This window comes from Acipenser ruthenus, chromosome 28 (genome assembly GCF_902713425.1).
Source record: "Acipenser ruthenus chromosome 28, fAciRut3.2 maternal haplotype, whole genome shotgun sequence".
Taxonomy (NCBI): Eukaryota; Metazoa; Chordata; class Actinopteri; order Acipenseriformes; family Acipenseridae; genus Acipenser; species Acipenser ruthenus.
This window is the reverse complement of record NC_081216.1, coordinates 21,763,233-21,785,803: the sequence shown is the minus strand read 5'-3', so window position 1 is coordinate 21,785,803 and position 22,571 is coordinate 21,763,233. Positions and strand designations below refer to the sequence as shown.

General features: G+C 41.6%; 1 protein-coding gene across 2 annotated transcripts in view; it reads right to left on the bottom strand.

Moving 5' to 3' along the window:
• Nucleotides 1-819: 819 nt before the first annotated feature.
• Nucleotides 820-22,571, bottom strand: part of LOC117434908 (AP-2 complex subunit alpha-2) — a 22,659-nt gene continuing 907 nt past the window's right edge. The window contains exons 2-23 of one of the 2 annotated variants that reach the window (XM_059003062.1): nucleotides 20,027-20,095; nucleotides 15,053-15,195; nucleotides 14,543-14,736; nucleotides 13,676-13,805; nucleotides 13,000-13,101; nucleotides 12,690-12,798; nucleotides 12,076-12,226; nucleotides 11,656-11,824; nucleotides 10,840-10,977; nucleotides 10,340-10,522; nucleotides 8,987-9,084; nucleotides 8,480-8,711; nucleotides 7,698-7,877; nucleotides 6,247-6,410; nucleotides 5,260-5,337; nucleotides 4,574-4,656; nucleotides 4,156-4,244; nucleotides 3,262-3,386; nucleotides 3,035-3,151; nucleotides 2,309-2,378; nucleotides 1,710-1,844; nucleotides 820-1,463 (exon numbers count right to left, since the gene is read on the bottom strand). In XM_059003062.1, coding sequence (XP_058859045.1) covers nucleotides 1,386-1,463; nucleotides 1,710-1,844; nucleotides 2,309-2,378; nucleotides 3,035-3,151; nucleotides 3,262-3,386; nucleotides 4,156-4,244; nucleotides 4,574-4,656; nucleotides 5,260-5,337; nucleotides 6,247-6,410; nucleotides 7,698-7,877; nucleotides 8,480-8,711; nucleotides 8,987-9,084; nucleotides 10,340-10,522; nucleotides 10,840-10,977; nucleotides 11,656-11,824; nucleotides 12,076-12,226; nucleotides 12,690-12,798; nucleotides 13,000-13,101; nucleotides 13,676-13,805; nucleotides 14,543-14,736; nucleotides 15,053-15,195; nucleotides 20,027-20,095 — 2,837 coding nt within the window. In that variant the 3' untranslated portion in view covers nucleotides 820-1,385. The remainder of the gene's footprint in view (nucleotides 1,464-1,709; nucleotides 1,845-2,308; nucleotides 2,379-3,034; nucleotides 3,152-3,261; nucleotides 3,387-4,155; nucleotides 4,245-4,573; nucleotides 4,657-5,259; nucleotides 5,338-6,246; nucleotides 6,411-7,697; nucleotides 7,878-8,479; nucleotides 8,712-8,986; nucleotides 9,085-10,339; nucleotides 10,523-10,839; nucleotides 10,978-11,655; nucleotides 11,825-12,075; nucleotides 12,227-12,689; nucleotides 12,799-12,999; nucleotides 13,102-13,675; nucleotides 13,806-14,542; nucleotides 14,737-15,052; nucleotides 15,196-20,026; nucleotides 20,096-22,571) is intronic. The other variant, XM_059003063.1, reaches the window with a different exon arrangement.

Genomic DNA, 22,571 nt, shown 5'->3' with positions numbered 1-22,571 from the left:
TTTGAATTTAATATTAATCCCTTGTATACACACCACAGCTCATTGAAACTAAATAATACTGTCATTGAAAAGCCCAGCCCCATGGTTTTGGGATCTTGGAAAACACCTTTACTCAATAAAGGCCAGTTGGGAATCGAAGTATCCGGAGAGAAACAGGTTCTTAAACCAAGGCTGAAACTGTGTGTCCCAGCAAACATCTGCCCAGGAACGTGATGGACCCAGGGTGTGTCACAACAGTTCATCTGTGGGTCTCTGCAAAAAACGTAACTATCAAATTCATCCACTCAGACCCCGATAAGCACTAACCCTGGGTTACCCGTAGGTAAGGAAGTCCAAGATTAGTCCAAATCGGTGTCTTGTGAAAATCAGAAATCCTGAAAGAATCTTTGTAAATGCGACTGTCAGACGATTTGACTGTGAGTCTTTCCCAGTGTCTTCTGACTGACAGTCGAAATGTTTGCCTGTGAATTTTCTTTGGTTCACAGACGCAGATTCGCACTAACCTTGGGCAGCCCAGTTTTAATTTAGGTAAAGTAGTCCTAGATTAATGTTACTCAGGGTATGTGAAAGCAGCTCTATGTGTTTCTTGTACCACTTTACATGGTTACTTACACACAATTACAATGTTAGTATGCAGTCTTAAATCCATCTACAAGACAACCAGCAACAACATTAATTAGGTAGCCTTGATTAGGAGAATTTAATATTGACTTCTTTTCAGAGATTTTAAGGTTCTCTGTAAGAGCCACCCCCCATGTTCCCAGTCACACACCCCCACCTTCACCCCCAACAATAAGCACCCCTTGTACCGAAAATCGATTTCCAGTATCCAGAAAGTGATTTTAATTTCACTAAGCATCTGGCAAGTACATTTGCTCTACAAGATAAACAATATCTTTAGTAACAAGATACACCATCAGCAACATTATATTAAAAATCCAGTCACATTCCCTTCACTGTTTGTTTATATATATATATATATATATATATATATATATATATATATATATATATATATATATATATATATATATATATATATAGTATTTATCAAAACATGACAAATATTTTGCTTATCAAAAAAAAAAACATGAGTAAACAGGTGAATTAGTAAAGTTGACTAAGATAGTTATAAAAACAAAATGAAAAAATAAAACAAAACAAATATACACTGTACAATGTAGAGTTTCAAACTGAAATACCAAAAGAAAAATATGAAGGTTACAACGCCGAGGGAATTGGATGGACAGTGATATAAGGTTTTAAAGCACAGGTGTACAAGAGAACGTTTATCTGCAATAGGCCAGCTTGTGGGTTCTGTGTGTAGAAAAAAAAGGCTTTTTCTTTCTTTCATTCTTCCTTTCTTGCTTCCAAGTGGTTGGAGATTAAAACTGTTCTGACAGCAGCTCACACAGCCTCTGAGATACAGTCTCCCTGCTTGTCCGCAGTGTCAGGCGATACATCTGCAAAAAACAAACCAAAATAAATAAACTACTGTTCAACATAATCACCAGTTCTTATGGGCGATACCATGTAAGCCTATATTAATTTATTTATATATATATATATATATATATATATATATATATATATATATATATATATATATATATATATATATATATATATATATATATATATATATGACACACACACACACAAATTTCTAAGACCCGTGAGTAGAACTGAAAGATAAAAACTCCACGTACCTGAGCTTGTGTGTTAGGCTCTAACCGCAGTAAGCATCCCACCTGGATGTTTTTCGTGTGGATTACTCCAGCCCCCGTAAAGTTGGAAGGGTTGGGGTCTACCATGTCCAGCAGGGCTACACCGAAACCAATTATCTGTAAACATAATTTTATTTTTTTTAAAAGAGCTCAATTAACCATTCACCAGAGAGAAATGCAATTTGGCAGGTGGACGCACCAAACAAGGGGCACCAAATGAAAGAGCTGTAGCCAAGACCTGTGTGTGTCGCTGCAGTAAAGGCTTGGTCAACATTTATCACAAACAGGTTTCACAGGGACGCCTCTTATACTAGTTCAGCACAGAGCAACTTTACAGAAAGACAACCCTATTACAACTAACCGAATACTTTCAGTGTCTTATACCGAGAAGACATGGGACATAGATTTACATACTAGACTGGGTTACAGGTTGCAGTGTCGAGTGGAGTTCTCTTCCCTAGTGCATTCATTTTGCTCATCAGTATATATGGATACCCATCATGAGTCTTTCTTTAGATCACAAGGACCAGAAGAAATGTTTTCATGAAGGAAATTCTAATGTGCATTGCAGGTGTTCATACCTTGGCCTTTGTAACCTCTGTGTCCATGGGATGCTTTGCTTTAAAAATCTTCTGCACCTCTTGCTGTGGACTGTCAATGATAAAACAGAAGGATTTACATGACACTGTCAGGGAGTGCTGCTGTTCACTGAGTAATGACAAGCAAGAGGAGACTGATGGGCAGGAATAATAACGTGACTGTTTTTAGCAAGGACAGTACTGTTTTTTTATATACATTACAGGTTTTATAATACAGTATATGAACATTGGAAACCCAACTATTAAATGAGTGACATGTCATAAACATCCTTAACTACTAACTAAAACAGGGCTACATTTAGAAATACGAAGAGAAACTTAATAAATGGCAAATGTTTTTTTAAAAGTCTTTAAGACGTCAAATACATCTAAATGTTCGTCAATTCCCTTGTAAAAGTTTAGTAAAAGCACATCAAAGTGTAATAAAGCACAGTGAATGCATGGTAAAGCATAGGTAAGCACTGTAAAAACCAGGAGAGGTACAGTAAAGCATATTAAATTATGGCAAACCATGGTAAACTGGAAAAACATGGGAAAAGCATAGTATAACCATGGGAAAAGCACAGGGGAAGACTACTGGCTAAACTTTTATAAGGGTTATGACGTTTCTTTTGGTATTTGGGAACATTACACAGCGCTGTGGTGTGGCAGTGCACCCCCCTCCCCTCCTCCTCGTTCGCCTGTGCCTCAACGGAAGATGGTTCTTACATGCTAAGTTGTTTCCAACGCTGGAAGAAGTCTTGAGATGTCATTTCCGTGGGTTGGAAAAACTTATTGAGAGTAACGGGCAGCTTGACGGACATGTTCTGCAGGGCTCCTCCGTATCTAGAAAACAAAACAGCACCAAAAATCAACCATCCTTGTTATCCAACTGTTTTGGACAAGAATCAGTACCCATTCTTAAAACGGTTAAACTGAATTACCATAGAGCTTACCTGAACTGAATGTTGAGAATCGGTGCTTCCATGAAGTCCGACACACACTCGATGTTTAATATCTGTTGTACCTGTGCCCCTCCATCCACTGCTGGGTCCACCTGTTTAGTCTGAATATTTAGTTGTAGGAGACAGTCAAGGAATTAAACCAAGGTAAAAATGATTACCAGAATACTCTATTTAAAATAAAATAAAACAGCATAAAACAGCAAATTACTGGTCGCAAGACACAACCATTTTTTTTTTTTCATTTATAGTAATCCATCGCGTATCCGCCCATCACATATCCACCCTAACTGTTTATCCGTCATGATCAACCTCTTTAGCAACGTTAGTTTATTATTGAACAGAGAAGATCAGTTCAGATATTGTAGATCCTACCAATGTTAACGTACACTGCCATTGCTGGTAGTGTCACATGAGCTGTTCAGTGCGTTGATATGTAAATAAATCCTGTTAGCCTGAGGGCAGGGGGCGTATCAACTTCAACCTCCTTCTCGATCTCCTGCCTGTCACTCAGCAGTGAATGCACACACCCACACGGCAGACAGCTACCCTGTCACAAGCATTAATACCCTGTGCCTTTCTAAACGATGGATTTAGGGGAGCTCCCTAATAAAAGCTGAATCTCAAAACAGTAATTGTGTGAATATTATAACTGTTACAGCTGTGTATAATGGTATTTAAAACAGGATTCATTCATCTGACTTTTTACATATCCACCCTTCCTCTGGTCCCACCGCAGCGGGATACGCGACGGATTACTGTATGTCAGTTCTGTTGTAATGTAAACCTCCTATTCGCATGTCATTCAATTTTAGCAAATTTCACGTCAGTGGCTGCTAACTGTAGCCGAGTTCTGGAAACGATGCAAAATAAATGTAAAAGGATATGAGTTTTCAGAGCATCCTGACAGATCACTGCCGTCGAAAAACTCAGAAACTGAGTGGAAGTCTTGTTTCCATAAAAGATATACATCCGACCTGGAGATGAAAGATAAAACTAACCATTTCTATTGTTTGATTCTACACAAATTATTATTCCTTTATTTTACTAGGAAATCACACTGAGATTGAAACCTCTTTTGCAACTGAGACCTAGCCAAGAAATGTAACAGCAGTACAATAAAACAGATTACAATACAAAAATACAAATACAGAAATAAAATACATTTAAAACACAGACAAGTCATACTCAATATAATAAACAATCAGTTAGTGCCAATCAATTGGTGACAGATGCGATCAACTACTTAAAACAAGCACAACTCTCAATTAGATAATCATGCAGCTTACTCTGGAATTGTACTCACCCAAATTTTGTCTGAATTCCGATTTAAGTCCAATTTGCATCAGCTGGTTTTCAAACAGTACACCGTTATTTTTGCAAACAAATCTACAGGAGAGAAAAAAATAAACAAAAAAAAGAGATGCAAAAAAGTGAGGTCTTTGATTACAGTATTGCTTTCATGCGAGAGAGAGAGAGAGAGAGAGAGAGAGCATAAACCAAAGAGACTCAACTTGCAGAATCTGAAAGCTTCATGACAACATGCAGCAAGCAAGGTGGAGGGTACGGCGAACTTGTGTGAAGCAATATCAAAACGAAGTTTCAGAACTGTACAATATTACTTTTTTTTTTTTTTTTTAAATGCACACGAAGCTAAATGTGTATTATAATTTTCAACATGAATTACGAAAATCAGAGCAATCAATCCAGGAAATTCCTACATGGAAAGAACTGAGGAGACGGATATAAACGCGACATTTAATGTAATACTGCTGCCCTGCTCTGGTAATAAAGACATTAAGCCTTGCTAGATAAGAGACGGTTGTTTCATTTTAAATGATGCATTGCACTCATGTAAAATGAATCCAGTAAATAGTTAACTATAGTTAAATAAATAAACAAACACATAAATAAGTAAAAGTCAGCCCAGTCTATGATACCTACTGCCACGCATTTGTGGTCTTGTGGGGGGGGGGGTTAGGAATTGCTTACTTGTTAACCAGTTCATCAGCATCATGCACAGCTGCAGCTGGATCATCAGAAACTACATCAGCGGAACCAATGCGAGGGCTAACATTGCAGCACAGAAAGGAGAGAGGGAGCAGCACAACATCCAAAATAGTTAGCATCAGTAATGACAGTTATGAGATTAGCATGTGGGGAAAGAAGTCAAAAGGATGCCTGACGGAACACAGCAGCTTCCTGATTCATTACCTGCATGTACTTTTGCTGGTCTGCTGCCTGTAACTGTCAGCCTGTCCTTTAGACATGATACATTGCTGTCCAAACACAGTAATTCTAGACACAGTTTTTAAAATGGCTTAGCTCCACATTTTGTTACCAAAGTCCAAAATATATAGGTAAATACGCTGATGTAACCGAACCCGAATTAATACTTCACACAGAACGCTGCAATTCTAATTGACCTGGCTGTGTTTCTCTAAAAAGCCCTATACCGTTCCATTTGAACTACTAATGCAGGGAAAAAAAAAGACACCATCCAACATTAGTCATGCAAATCCTATTAAATAAACAAATGTAGCTGTTAAATATGAAACACCTACTGCTTTAAAACCCATTTTATTAACTCTCATCAAGAGTCCTTTTTTTCAATTGCTTCTAGTATTTTTCACTTTGTAGAAGTTATTTTTGCTTGGACACGGGTGAAATATATGTCAAACATCGCAAAACCCACAATTCTGGCAGGCATCTGAGAACTCGCTATATATTTGCAGTGCAGTCCTTCAAACAAAAACACCACTTCACTCCAACTACTATGAAACAGCAAGGGGACTCCAGAGATGTTGGCTATGCTAATGTGAGGCCAGGAAACAGGTTTTAAAGCACTGGTTACTTCTCCTTTAAGCACAGCCGAAACATAATGAATAAATATAAAAGTGAAGAGCTGTTCATTCTTGTTAAAAGCAAAGAGAGCAGTTGATCTGGAGCTCCACACCCCGCCTCTGCTCTTTGCTGTACCTGGAGAAGTTCTCCTCAGCAGTGTGGGCCAGCGACGCGACGGCAGGAGAGTTGTCGGAGAACACGTCCACCAGGAGGCTCCCCCCGGCGGAGGCAGGGGCCACAGAGTTCAGCACAGGGGCCAAACCCAGGCCCAGGAGGTCTGTGGAGGTCGAGGGGGTCGACTGCAAGAGCAAGAGTTTGAGAATGCATAGTCACACACTGCTGGCACCGTAACAGCTTTTTATTACACACACCCCATGCGTTTGCTCTAATGAAGCATAGACTTTACGATTCTAAACTGAGAGGGGATCATTCAGGATAAATAACAACATCAAAAAGAACAGTAATGGTTATGCTGACGAGGAAGGTTCCTCCTTAGTTACCATGTCTGTGTGGATCAAACAGTATTACTGTAACAACCGTCACTCACACACACAAAGTACACAGCCGAACACAAACCTCTATATAAGTGTCGTACACTACATTTTAACAGGCACAGCAGCGGTTCAGTGCTGTGCTGACACATCAAAGCTGTAGTGATGAGACACATGATTTTTGGTGGTTGTTTGCTTTTATCTTAGAACAGGGATAAGCTCTCTGTAGTTTCCAGATAGTTTTTTTTTGTTTTCAAACACAGTTACCTTAAAGAAAACAGAATTTCTAATAGCAGGTTAGTCACGAACACTGCACACAAACGGGCGTGTTATCAGAAAGGCCCTACAACTCAAGAGCAAGGTCTGAGTGCCACAGGCAAACAGACAGAGAGAACCTGGAAGCCAAGGGCTCCTTCCAGGGAAGGCGGAGAGGCCCCCGGGCAGGGGCATGGCACAGGGGTGAGCAGGGGCTGCAGCAGGGAGCTGGCGGGGCGAGGCCGGTTTGTGGCAGGCAAGGTCTGTGCCAGGAGGTCCAGAGAGGAGGCAGGAGGAAGAGGAGGAGGAGAGCACTGACAGTGTGGAGAGAGAGCATCAGAGAGGGAGAATGTGAAATGGTAAAAATAAAAGTGACAAATAGAAATAAAAAAAAAAAAATATTAAAAAGACACCACAGCAAAATTGATTCCAAAGTGAAAGCAGAACAAAATAAAAAAATGTATTCCGACGACACAATTTGCATGATGAAGTTTAATTAGCCGAATGTGCCATTTAGTTTCTGGAGCAAATTAGGTGGACGGCAGTAAATAAATCCTGCAAGAAGTATGTGTTTGTGCATTTCTGGGAATGAAAATTTGAAGGTTTATGTACAGGGCCAGGGAAGGTTTCACACACCCCGGTTGCCACTAATCTCGGTACTGCCCAATACTAGCTTAGGTAAGGCAGTACAATAGGAGTACCAATCACAGTTTGTGAAACTGGCCATTTCTAAAAATTGTACAGCAAAACCTAGGTTAGTTATGGGACACTGATGACCTACTAGACCTACTTCCATTATCAGGAACAGAATGTAACTGAGCCAAACAGGGCACAACGCACCATGGTGACAGCACTGGAGTTGACCGACACTGGCTCTGTGCTTCCGTTCATGTCGGAGTTCCTCTCTTTCTTGGTCTCCTCCATATCGGGAACCTTCCCGGGACCCTTCTTCTTCTTCAGCTTGGTCAGGATGGAGGACTCCCTCTCAGGGAATGGTGGCATTTCCTCCAGGACCGTCGCCTACCAAAATCGAGAGGAGCACCATCAAACCAACAATGCAGAAACTAAATCTTTATATATATATATATATATTATATATATATATATATATATATATATATATATATATACACACACACACTGTTTTTTGTGCAGCGTCTTGTTTTTTGTGCAGCGCCTTGAACCTTGTGGTATGAAAGGCACTCTATAAATAAAGATGATTATTATTTATATAGATAGATAGATAGATAGATAGATAGATATAGATAGAGATAGATAGATACATATACATATATATATACACACACACACACACACACACACATATATACACACATATATATAAAGATTTTTTTTTTTTTTTTGTTATGCCTCAAGTGATGCAAAACTTTTGGCCACAGCTGTATACATACACAAACCCAAATCAACCGACACAGCAAAGAGTGCATAAGAGATGTTCTCTCAGCTTGACACACAGACCCCGTGCAGACGTACCAGGATGGATACGGGTTAGGGTGCAGTCGTACCAGGATGGCTATGGGTTAGAATGCAGTGGTACCAGAATGGCCATGGGTTAGGATGCAGTGGTACCAGGATGGGTACGGGTTAGGGTGCAGACGTACCAGGATGTCGGTGCTGGCGATGCAACTCAGCCTCAGGTACTCCACCGCTCGCTGCTGCAGCTCCACGTCTGCGTTCCTCAGCTGGGAGTCGCTGCGCAGCACGTCCTGGATCGTAGCCTTGATCTCGGGGAAGAGGTTCACAAACTTGATGTAGGTGGAGAGCAGCAGGGCTCGGGTGGGCACGCTACACAGGTGGAACTTGGAGTGCAGCAGATTGAACTGGATTAGAGGGCTGAGAAGAGACGGGAGAAGGGAAAAGGTTAGGGAGGACTGTATGTAAGTGGGGTATGACATGCATGAAACTTTTTCTAGACTGGAAAACTTTAAACCATCAAAGCAAAATAAGTAAATGCAGGGATGAAAATAAGACTCCTATTCCATAGTCATTTCACCCATTCCAGGTGTTAATATGTGCTTGATTAGCCAGCAGTGTATAGGTAACAAGCTCAGTAAAACCAGGAACGGAGCAAACTGCTATGCAGTGTGAGTAACCATATGCTGACTCACCTAGACCTTGGATCGCCAGCAATCAAGTTTCCAAATTCTCCCAGAATGTACCCGCCAACCTTCACCAGGTTTTCATGGCATGCCGGAGCTTGAAGAGCCTATGGGATCACACAACACACATTTGTTTTCAACGCAAAGGCACAGATATGTTTTGTTTTAAAATCTATGTTTAGAAAAAAAAAAAATAATAACACACATCGTGCAACACAAGTAAGGGATATTGCTTCAGCAAAAGCAGACACAGTGTGCATACTGACCTAAAAACAAGAACTGTAAATTACTGCACCAAGACCTTTAGAATAATGGCATTTTATACTGTAATGCACAGCCGAAGAAAATCAGCAAAGAACTAAAAAATAAATAAATTAAATAAATAAATAAATAAAAACCCCACAGATTTGACAGTAGAAGGCACATTGGAACACAAGCGTCACCTGATTTTGCAAGAGCAAAATCTCTTTAAATAAAGTCAGATATTGGCGAATCCAACTTTCTGTGGAAGAAGGAAAGGAAGGGGCGGATGAACAGAAAGGAAGGCTGGGGGGCCCGACACCAGCATCAGTAACAATGATATCTGTATCGCTGGTGCAGCTGCACTCGATATAAATATGATTGTATTCTGAAGAACCTACCAGCAGGGTTAGAGACAGGGAGAGCTGGAATGGAGTTCCTGGTGTGAAAGAAGGCTCTGCTCCTGCTCCCTGAACCTGCCTGTATTCTCTCCTGGACATTGTACAGTTTCTTTACATAGTCTGAAAGAAGCACACTAAAAGCATACCAGCATTGGAACAGGCGTTGCCCATCAGGCCGGGGCAGCGTAGTTAACCCTTGCAACACTGAGTTACTACACAGAAAGGTCATCTAAATTATTACTTCCAGTGCCGTGTACATAACGCTGTAGGATTCGCAGTGGAATTTATAATTGGTTAAAAAGCATATAGATATACTAAACTGAACTTCTAAAACATCAGTTAGTGCTGGTCAGTGAAACCAGCTTGGTATGGTCAGTGTAAAAGTGTTAAAGTAAAGCAAAAAAGTCAGACAACCCGAGCAACTCCATTCGATCTCATTCTGGGTTATAGAAGGGTATGCACAAGTTCTGACTGCACCTTTTTATTGCCCTCTTGGTTTAAATGCAATCAGACATCCAATCGGTATTATTAGAAGTGAAAGAGAGACCAAAACTCCAGCCTTTGTTTTCAGTTGATACATTGAACAAATCATATACAAACATCCACTTCTGTAATCACTTAACAGCTGATTCAAACTCTTATTCAGGCTTCTCTTAAAAGAGTAGGAAAGCAAAGTGGGTTAAAAGCAAACAACGGAAAGGTTTTCGTTTGGTTTCCTCACCTCGAACACGGTTTTGGCCGAGTACCCCTGCACGTCGTCCCGGTTGATGACGATCTGGATCACTCGGTACCAGACCTCCTCGCTCACGTAGTCGCCCGCGATGCGGATCAGGTTCAGGATGGTGTCCACGTACCAGGTGTAATCCACGGCGTACTTCTCAGCCAGAATCGCCACCTTCAGAACCTGCACACAACAGCAGCAGCACCATCATCATCATCATCATCATCATCATCATGGGGCTTCAACACACAGGTCGGCCGTGCTGGAAACAACCAGGGCCAACTTGGATGTACAGCACAGTTTATGGCATGTTAATGAACATGGCAAGCCAGGGTAACCTACTGTATGGTAAATGCATAGCATAACCATGGGAAAACTGCAAAAATACTGTGGTAAACATTTACAAGGGATATCCCTCAGCATGTTGCAGAAAAGGCAACTGGATCCAACAGCACAAAGCTGCAAATGAACTGGGTTAATGAGGATCCAATCCTACTCACAATCTCTTCCCGAATGGAGTAATCGGCAGTTTCGAGGTAGTTTAACATCTCTGCCACAATCTGCTGTGCATTGCTCCGGTCACACATTGCGTACAGCAGGTCCACAGCCCTCTGCCTCACACTCACATCTCTCTCAGTCTGCAAGGTAGTAAACAAGCAAATTAGTAACTGAATGCATTTCAGATCCTCGGAGACAGACTTGCACATTTGCACAGCGTTTTGTTAATTTTGATATATGGGCCGCAGCAGGCTTTTACATAAATGGCAACAAGAGCTTTACCAGAATGATGAAACTATTTAGTTTTAATTGGTTTCATTGTATTCTGTTAATTCTGCACTTAATGAACTGTAAAACAAAAGTACCATATTAGTTAGAAACACAAAATAAATCTCACAAGTAAAATAAATCTTTTACTCCATATTACCTATTGAAGAAAGGAGAGAAACACGAGTAGCATTATCTGTTTCAGACAACAATATTATGCTTTGGTTTTCCTAGCGCAGTATCTTTGAGTCATTTTTAAATCATGTTGAACAAATAAAGGCATGGCTTTCTTTTGCCACCGAATACTTCAAGCAGTGTTTGTTTGAATATTCGAATGTGTCCCAGAATATAATATCTGTGTACCTTGACACCCTTGTGTGACAGTTCATTATAAATGGCAACACAAGCTAACCGGAATAATGAAAAAAAACAAAAAAAAACACCTTAGTTCATTGTATTCTGTGAAATCAGGATTGTGCACAGACTCCCTTTCTCCCTTTACAACTGCATCCACCGCAGCCTGTTGTGGATAAGCTCAGTAGAGCCTTTACCTTCAGTGCGTTGATGACAGTCTCTATGTGAGTCTTGACGGCCTCGTGGGAGAACTCGGAGCTGGCCAGCGTACACATGCTCTCCAGGGCCAGGTACCTCAGGTTCGTCTCCCGGTGCTGCAGGAACTGCCCCAGTTGGTTACAAGCTCGGACCAGCAGGTTTGGCTCACTGCAGGAAGAACAGACAAGAACATGCTTGTCTATGTGTATCTACTACAAATCGACATCAGCAATTACAGCCTACAATGAATACGAACCATGGGTTGTTAAGGTTTTGGTACGTTTTATTTGGTACGTTTTTGTTTTCTTAAGGAAATGTGCTAATGACAATTTAGAGTGGATAGCTTTTAGAATCTGGCCCCATGAGTAAAGCTGCAGCCGGCTGTGGCAGTTCATCTTGCAGGTGTATGCCTGGCCTACCTGTCGTGATGGATTATGAGGCTGATGGCTTCGAACAGGACCGCGTTCTTAGCGTTGGAGTGCTGGACTTTCTTGGATTTGGGCGGCTCCTGGGCTTTATTCAGGATGGTCTCCAGACATTCGGTCAGACGCCCGCGCACTGCTCCTTCCTCTATGGGGGGGGGGGGAGAGAGAGAGAGAGAGAGAGAGAGAGAGAGAGAGAGAGAGAGAGAGAGGTGACATCAGGGTAGACGGACACAAAGGTTAGGCTGTACAGCCTGCAAGAAGAGGAGAACACAAGCGGTTCAGATGGAAAGGTCACGTTTGCATTTTGGCTGTTTTTGGAGCTTGTGAACATAGCGCTCAAGGTCGGTCTGAGACATTGGCACTGGCTGGCAGGCAGCACCACAGCATCCCCATGTAACTCTGGGGGTGCACCTCAGTCCCCAGTCCATCCTGTCCCAAACAGAGACCACGTGTTATTTTGAACAGTTTCGGGGGGTGGTTTTGAGCTGCAGTCCAAGTCTCTGCATGAATTTCTCTGGCAGCCCCACCAAAGTACAAACGTGTTTTCCAGGAGAAGACAATAAAACAAAAACCTTGTGTTTCTTAAACTACGGGGACAGGCCACTGACCTGGGGGCGGATAGCACTGCAGAAGACGAAGAAGCTTGACCGAGAGCCACGGGGCAGGCACAAAGTAGTATGTGTAGTCTTGGAGGTCTGTTGATGCGGAGGTCACAATCTGAATAAAAAAAATAAAAAATCAGGACAGAGAATGGGAAGCTGGACCAAGCCAAGAGTGTGATAAATAAATAATATAAAAGAACATACCAAACTTAACTACTATTAAACAGTTTTTATTTTTTTAAGTTTTTTTTTTTTTTTTAAGTTTTTATGCTAGCACTGTTAACTAAGCTAACATTACAGCGTTGGGGGCTCTTACCCTGCTGAGCCTCGACACTGCCAGTGACACCGACGTCTTGAACTCTTCAGGGTTCTTCTGCGCCAGAGTAGTGATCAGACTTGTGGCAGCTGTCACCACTCCCTGCAGGGGCAAAGGAACAGCTTCATATTATTCATGCACTGAAGCATCACACAGGCATAAGCACACACTAGTGTTCCTATGCAATGTAAAATGCACAAGCAGCCATTTCCTACAGTTGTTACGCGTGTGTGTCTACACAACACAGCAAATTTAAGCTGTTGAATATCTTTGTTGAGATCCCTGGCTTTTATGAAGATAAAACACTTCTCATAAGCACTGTGCAGGCAAAAGGACTTCAAAACAAGCAATGAAAGAAGTTATGTTTTCTATTAATTTTACAACGCTTAGAAACGTTTAAGTGTAAAAGCATAGCAGTGTACAATAAAGCATAGTGAAAGCATGGTAAAGCATAGGTACTCATTGTAAAGCAGAGCAGGATGCTAAAAAGGCAAACCATAGTAAACTACGGTAAGTGCATATGTATATCCAAGGGGAAGACTGCAGAATTACCGTGCACATTTACCATGGTAAACATGTACTGTAGTCTTTAGGAATCAGGAGTTTTGATAAATCAGCTGGGACTCCATAATAGAGAGCACCCCAGTGAGACGTAGGGTCTGGCAGTGTGTATTACCAGGTGTTGATCATTGAGGAGATGCACCACTCGCGAGGTCCACTCCCCCATGGGCACAAGGTCCGGCGAGGTCCTGTTTAACCGCAGCAAGCACAGGGCAGCACTCTGCTTCACACTATCCATGGTGTCACTGCAGCAGAATCGAACATAACAAAAATCAGATATTCACATATAGCTCCAGACACGTACAAACAATACTCCAAACTACAACATGCGCGGAATCATGCAATAACCGAGCTGGCAAAATTACTTAGCTAGGATTTAGTGTCCTCTACCCCGTAGGTTTTAAACACACATTTTACTTTATAAGCCCATGTTTGTGTTTTCTGTAATCAACAGCATTAATGATATGGCTAGGCAACTCATTACATTGGCTCACCCTTCTCTGTGTAAAGAAGTGTCTCCCATACTCTGTTATAAGCCTGTCTGTACTTCACTTCCAACAGTGACCTTTTATTTGTTTAAACTACAAGTGTTGGGTGGCTACCTCTAATGAAGTTCGAGAGTGTATTTCCTGCGCACTCCTTGATACAAAGAGTGCAAGAGAAAGTACACTCTCAACTTGATTACAGGCAGCCACCGAAAACACTTCAGAAACGGAAGTCATTCAATCTAAACAAAACCCAGACGAAAACCTGACATTAAACGCACTTAATCTGTTTATATACAACCTGTTGGTGTTTAAACTCTTACAACGCTTTGTCACGGACATTCCGAGAGCGAGATCCACCCTCTCAGTGAAATTCGAAGTGTAGATGCTGCTAATAGGGGAAGTGCAGAGTAGGAGGAGTAGTAGTAGTAGAGCATCTAAGAAGCAGGTGTGGGATCGTCTTACAGAAGAGCCTTTACCCAGCCTGGGGTCCTTACCCAGCAACCAGGATCTTGGGGATGTCTGCGGTGAAGGCCTCTGCCATCTCCCGGCTGCCCACGTTGGCGATGCAATGCAGGGCCAGGTTCATGAAGGTGGGGTTGCGGCTGGCCAGGTCGTTCTTGATGCCGTTGTTGATCAGCCGAATCAGCTCGCTGTTTGAGTTCACCAGCACGGAGATGAACAGGTAACCCTAAAATATAATACAGCGCTCCCACTTTAATTCTGACTTACACACATTTAAGAAAAAAAAAAAAAAAAAAAAACATGAAATGCTGAAGAGTGGATTAGTTAAGGGCCATTATACAGTAAAATGTATTACCAGTACAATCTGCTGTAACATAGCCAGGTTGTACTACGAGCCCTGATGAGCCACTGTATATAGGTAACAAGCTCAGGTGTGTCTTACTAAAAACAGTGAAACCAGAAATGGATCAAACTGAAGGCACACTGCCCTGTACTGACTGAAACAAAGACACTATAGATTTTCATTTTTAAAAACATCTTACAATCTGCTTCTCAGTGTATCTGTTGGAGCTCAACAGGTTGACTGCCTCCATGTGTCCGAAATCGATATCATGCCCCAGGAGGAAAATAAACAGCAGCTTGCAGACATACTTCTTCTTACTGTAGCCGTCCAGCGCTTTGTCTCCTACACAAAAACAACAACAAAAACATGGAATTAAAAACAACCTGCAACTAATGATTGACAACTTTTTTGTTGTTGTCTTTTTACGTAGACCCTTAGAACATGCAATCTCCAGAAAAGCAACAGCACTCTCAGCTCAGTTCTCTAAAAGCACAGCCGTGCAGCGTTGCTGGATGCGAATGCTTCTTGTATAATAATAGTCATCACATCACAAGCAGACTAACTTCTTTCTTTATTGTTTTAAAATACCATCTGTCAATTGCAGGGAATCTGATTTAAGAGCTGTGACCCCAGCAAGAAAAAGTCTGAGAACTGCTGCTCTGAACTGTAAAAGCGGAAAACCGAGTCAGCATCAGGACGGAGCCAGGAAGCCAAGGTCAAGCAAAACACAGAGCGCTTCCTTTTTCTGCATCGCCGGACATTGTCACTGTCCATGCTGTAGCGCCACACTATTTATGTGCATACAGCAGATCACTGTTAAACAAAAGCAGCCCTATCTCAGGGATGGAAATAAGACCCCTATTTGCATAGCAGTTTCACCCATTCCAGGTTTTACTACAAGCTTGATTAGCCCTGGTGTACAGATAACAACTCACGTGTGTATTATTAAACTCATAGTAAAACCAGGAATGGATCGAACTGCCTGTGCAATGGGGAGCTTATTTTCATCCAGGCATCTGCATACTTGCAGCTTAATTTTTGTCCTACCACAAGCTCATTAAGGCTTAATCTCATCTTTAATGGAAATGCGAATAGCTCACCATTGCTTTTGGCAACAAGCTACCTTTGGCTTACAATGCAGGACAAAGGCACATTTTTATATGAACATTTCACTTTGCATAGTTTATGAAACGGGAAGTATTTGGGATATTAAAGTGAAATCAAATAAAAAGCCCGATACAAGAATCGCAGCCGCAACTTTGGCCTCAACACTGTCCCTAAGCGGAGCTCGGATGGAACTCATATTAAAGCTGTGCTTACAAGTCATCTTCAATAAAAAGTAGCTCTTTGTTTTCCACCCAACATGTGGTTAGATCAAATCTGGCAATCAAGTACTGCTGTGACTCTGTGGAGGGTAACAACCTTTTTCCATGAACCTCGCACTCCCTTTTCTATAAGCCTTTCAAGGAAGTGAAAACTGCAGAGTCTGTTGAAACGCAGTTTTCAGGAAAGAGCTCAGACACCCTACCGGTGCCAATCTCCTCCCCTTTTCAATTCAGATAGAACATTATTACATCAGCTTCTTCTGAGAACACAGTCCACTAAGTAACTACAGATGGAACTCGACTACGCTAACATTCCAGTCCTCAGTGATCACACAATGCCACAGCTCATACACTAACCAGTATATCATGACTGAGCCCACTGGCCTTGTGTGAAGCTGGCAAACAGTTTATCAGTCAGTAAAGCGCCTGTCTCTCTCGCACTCTCTCTGTATCTCTCTCTCTCTGAACAAGTAATCATAAACAATGTCGCTGCTTTGGCTACATTTCTCTGCAGGCAACTCCCTCTCTGCAGTAACGGGAAACAGCAACACTAGTTTCTTCGGATTCTAGGAATTCATTCAGGGCAGGTAAGAGTTACCTGTGTCACGCTGATCCAGAAAACGTTCCTTCCCGTTGTCGTGGTAGTAAAGCCTTGCTAAGCCAGGTAAAGTGCATTCCTCCAGGAATAAAACCCATTCCTCTCCTTCCAATTCACAAACCCTGTGCCTTCATCTAGATGTACAGCATGCATCATTTTGCTGTTGTACTGCATCACAGTAACAGTAAACAGGCTCGAGACACACACACAGACACACACATACAGACACAGACATACACCTAATGAGCCATTGTTAAAACTGTTTATATTAAGCTCCCGTGATGGGAATTAAGCTCGTCTCAGAACGAGGATTAAAAAGCTTTTTAAACAGAACCCTGCAGACAGTCTAATTATGGGTTATCAAGTCATGATACTTGAGATGCTGGAGTGAGATATATGGTTATTGATTGATGTGTGGCATCACATACGACGTGTTTAGCCAGTTTGTCTGTGCAGCTGTACGCTTGGGACAAGAAGAGACCCAAACACCTCCCCGAGGCTCTACAGAACTAAATAACCTAACTAAAGACATCTAAAAAAAATAAAAAAGCACTTTCAAAAACAGTGTTACGATTCTCTTTCAAATCAGGCAAACCTGAACCCGCAACATCTACGGCTTATCTAGAGACTCCGAGGTGGCACGTTGCAAAATCTGGAATGGCTCAAACGGTGGTCAGACTGCTATCTTTGAAATCCCAGGCAGTGTGAGAAGCAGTCCATGACGTACCCTGGTCTGGATTTTAAAACCCTGCCTAAAGTTCTTCTGGCAGACGCTCCACTGCACGTTTTAAAAAGACCTACACCACAGGCATTTTCTCGCGTTTTTCCTGCGTCTGTTAAATAAGGGCAATTGTACTACTGTCAAAAAATCAGGATGCTGAAATACAAACAAAACCATGTCTCCCCTACAGCACGATGAGATTCTTGATGAAGTGCACGCACTGTGAAAAGGGGGAAAAAAAAAAAAAAAACACATGTGGTTTCACTCTTAAGGAAATACCTCAACACATGAGAAAACACTAGCTGCTGTTGCTGCCATTCTTACTGATCGCTGCAGTTATTTTCTATTTCTGCCTTCCCATCAGGTGTTATTTATTTAGGTGATCACTGTATGGAAAGACCACAGTAATGTATCTGAATATTTCAAGCAGTGGTCCAGGTAAGCAGCATACAGGTTGAAGCGTAAACATCCCAGTCCAGCTACAAATCTAACTGAAACCATCGTCAGAGGTAACCGCTAAAAAAAAGTGCCTATAACATTAAACAAACTGTTTTATAACTGATTACTTAATTTCCTTATTATTTTATTTATCTGTATGGCTTGATATTGAAGTTTTAACATGTTCTCTGAGTTTAATAATTTAATGTTAAAATAGAAGTAATGTAATTAATTTGCAGAGTCAGTGTGATACCTTGAAATAAATGCACTGAGCCGATAAAGAACCTTGTTGAACACAAGCGTGGTTGTACTGTAGTTCAAAGTAACATTGCAGTAAAAATGGAAGGCTCTTTTTTTAATGCCTACCCCATTACCATTAAAGATTGTTCAGTATTTATCGAGATGACTTGGGACTTCAAGGTAATGTTGCATTTTACCCCCTGAAAATACATTTTACTCTCTGTGTTCAAATTAGTGCGTAAGTTACTCCCAGATCCAAGGGTGTAAAAGATTCATGTGCAGAAGAAAAAAAAAAGATTGATAGAATGAAACACTTGAAATTCTGCTGAATTGTTGTTTTGTGACAGCCTTTAGCATGGTACAATCAGATATGAGTCAGTCTTGAGCAGCCTATATGAGATATGGTTTTCCGCTGACAGCGTCTGTTTGTTCAGTGGACACCAGATAGCAAGATGTTTCATTTTCATTACGCAGATGAGTATCACAAGCAAACCGGCTGTGTCTTTTGTTCCTGTTGCTGTTGTTGATGGGGATGCTTTGTGGAGTGCAGTTCATATGAAATAAAGTTGGGATGCCAAGCTGGGCGGTCTGCATTATCCGCCTGGCCCAGACAACAGACAAGAACAACAACAAAATCATCTATAGGATTACTGATGTTATCTGCAGCTCTTTTATAAAGCATCTTGCTTGAAATCTGTCTGGGAGTAACACAGAACATATGTCATCTGAAAATAGAAGATCAGCATTGCAGAGATGGAAATAAGACTCCTATTGCACAGCGGTTTCATTCACTCCAGGTTTTACAACAAGCTTGATTAGCCACAGTGTACAGGTAACAAGCTCAGGTGTGTCTCATTAAACTTCTAGTAAAAGCAGGAATGGATCAAACTGCTATCCAATGGGAGTCTGATATCCATCCCTGCAACTATTCATATGCAGACAAATATCTGAGGCCAGATACGTCCAATGCTACAGAAGCTGTGGACAAGCATCAGATAATTATTTTCTGGAAAGCACAAAGCAAATACAACTGAAAACATGCATGTGCATATTATACAAAGTCATAATATATGTATTCAAAAAACTGTTGCAACTATAAAGGAATCTGAGTTTCTCATTAGATTCCGGTATTTGTCTGCGCAAAACAGATATCAAAAAGGAAGTTCTTTTAGCCTAGCAACATGCAAAGAAATGTGTTACTGGGTAGCTAGCTATGTGAAGCTCCAAATAGCACACGGGATGATTAATTGATCAATTAATGTTAAATTGAGGTTTGCAAAGTAAAAGCCATGCTGATCAATAATGATCTCTACTTTTAAACACTTAATGTGCTCTGGTATTCCACCATGACCTTTAGCCGGGAGCTACGTGCTAATGCTAATAAAGAACATTATAATGCATTTGTGTTATCTCTGCCTGCCACCCTTCAGGGATTCATAATACAATAACAAAGAGGCATAATATTCCCCCCTCTCTGCATTAACTCAAACAAGGTGCATCAATATTCATTTCCCCAACCGCACCCTTTCATGCGCAGTCACGATTAAATAAATGGCTTCACAATGACGTCTGGTAATTCAATTCTACAAGCAAATCAGCCTAACCTCAAAAGCACACCACATGAACGGCCTCACCATCTTGGTTTAATTTAGTTATAAGGATTGTATTGTTTCCTGAAACTGATGATCCTGTCCCCACTAGAGTGCTTATCCTCTATCAATACGGCCCTGGCAAAACAGCAGAGCAGGAAGCAGGGCTCGGTCCTGGGTGTTTCAGCAGGTCTGAAGCCATCATTCAGCACTGGGCATGACATCAGCATCGGAGACGAAGGGGGAGGGCAAGGCCGCTTACCTTTAAACTTGGAGCGGATATTTGCCAGCTCTTTGTTGATCCTCTTTATCTCGGCCTCTTTGCTTTTGCCTGAAACAAAATTTTGAAAAAAGAAACAAAAAATGCATTAGGATTGAGAACAAAAAAACAGACGTGCCATCATAGAGACACCAAGAATCACTCGAAATAAATGAAGTGATTACATTAACTTGGACGGTGAAAATACATCTACCAACTGGTAGGTTCTGATGCTGTATTTTAAAGCTTCATGTACCAGCTTCATCAGGGTAGGGAGGAGGACCTGGTAAGTGATGATTATCAGTATTCAATGGAACTGGTTGGTTATCAGAGTTTACCGACACATCTTAACACTTGCCCAGTCATGTTTCTTTGGCTGCTGCGTTAGCAAACCTCTTTCCTGTCCAGCTTTATCCTACAAGCTCTGCATCCTAAGGAAGCATAAAGCTCACAGGAAATGTCCGGGGATAAAACACAGAGACACTCTGAGAATGGAAAGAGGGAGAAAAACATAAAATAAAAGACAGCCAGCAGGAGCACCAAGGCCAACACTTCACCCTCTCAATCAAACTGCCCTTGAACTGAAGTGCTTCCAGTCTTAGAATAAGCTGCTGTCACTACACAAGTATCAGTACAGATTTACTTGGCAACTTAGCACAAGAGTGTACAGTTATCTTGTGTGGGGGCAATGCTTGAACAAACAGCACTTGAATGGGGTAAAACATATCCTTCCACTTACAAACTGTTGGTTATCCAAGTTTATTTGCTTGATTTTATATTCATTATATTTTAGTATATTCCATGCTTTAATATGTTCTTGATTAGCCCCAGCGTATAGGCACCAGCTCAGGTGTGTCTTATTAAAATTCATGGTAAATGCAGGAATGGATCAAGCTGCTATGCAATGGGGAATCTTATTTCCATCCATGTGCTGTTTTAGTTTAAGGAAAGCTTCAATTTGTAAGCGTGGCAGACACTGGACCAAACATCAAAACAGTATAACAAAAAGAAAGGGCCACGAGGAAGCAGAGATCGCCTCTTAGTCATATGGATCCAGCTGTGAAGGAGAAGGGAACAAACGCACTGCCCTAGTAGAAGGTACAGGCACACAGCAATGAAAGACCATTGTGTGCAGCTTTCCTGACTGCCAAAAGGCTGGGGGTAATCAGCTGTGCCCCGCTAGTTCACTTCTGGGGGGCTGTAATGCTGCTCTGTAGTCTGTAGATTAAACTGAAGTTCTCTGTTCCAGCCCATTCTCTGTACAATACTGCTCACAGATAAGGACTTATCCACCCCACCCACCCCTCAAACTGCCAGAACACAATGTACTGTAGCCTTGAAACTAGTCCTGGGTTTCAGAACGTATCTTGTGTATGTGCATTACTGAAATGACCACATGCCAGGAGTTTGAACAATCAGGCCCCTGGTACAGCACTGATCTGCTCTGAACTAATTGAGTCTAAAGGGTTACCAATAGGGGATGAAACCATGCATAGCTCAAACCCCAGGCTGCTGATCATTTAAAACATTTAAAATGAACTGAACTGTGAAACCCAGGACTGGGTGCTGGGTAAGTGGGAGTTTCAAGCACTGCAGAGAAATTTCTCGCCTGACAGTTTCATGAACACAGACATTTGATTGCAAACAGATGTTCACTTTTTAAAAGAAAAAAGAAACGTTGGCCAACAGTCAGATTAGTCAGGTTCCACCAGGATAGTGCACTGCCTCCAGCTTACAGGGACATCTGCCTGTCATGCTTTTTCCTTGGTAAAAGCTTGAATCAAAACAGAAAAACACATAACATTTACATTTTCGGAGAGTGCAGTAATAACAGCTCCTCAAATGAACGCCTGTAAGTTGCATTTTAAATTCTCCCTGTAAGCAAGGTTACTGCAGGCAGCTTGGGAGGCACAAGCTTCGTGGAGCTCAGTGCATTTTCCAAACCACAGCTAAAGACGTCAAACTTGAGAGCAGGAGTCGTCAAATCTCCAGAGCTCTCCGTCGAGCTGCCTCCACACAGTCTGACCGAAAATCAACATGCTTCAGAGTAGGGCTGGGCATATCCCTCCTGTAGCCACGGTTCAAATGCTTTCTTTATATTTCTTATACACGCCCTACAGTAACACAGCTGTGCCCCGTTGGTACAGCAATACACACAACTCACTGCAGGTCTTCATTTAATAAAATAGTCCATCATTAATGACAAGTTGATCTTCTTACACATCACACATGCAGCCCATCAAATGCGTCATGACACACATCATATTGCGACCGGCATATAGCAATACGAATCGTGACATTAATGCATTGTTACACACCCGACTAGAGAGTAAAGAAATCAACCAAGAATTTCATGTATACCGTTACTGGGCAGTTACTTCCACCCATTTTTCTCCCCCTGTAAAAACGGCTGCCACTAAATGGTGGTGTTCATATACTACAAATGTGACAAGAAACCGGCTGCCCCTCGTAACCCTTTGCTGCCCAGTGTCCAGTATATCTGACATTAAGAATTAAATACCTATGGGAATATACCCAGGGCAGAAAA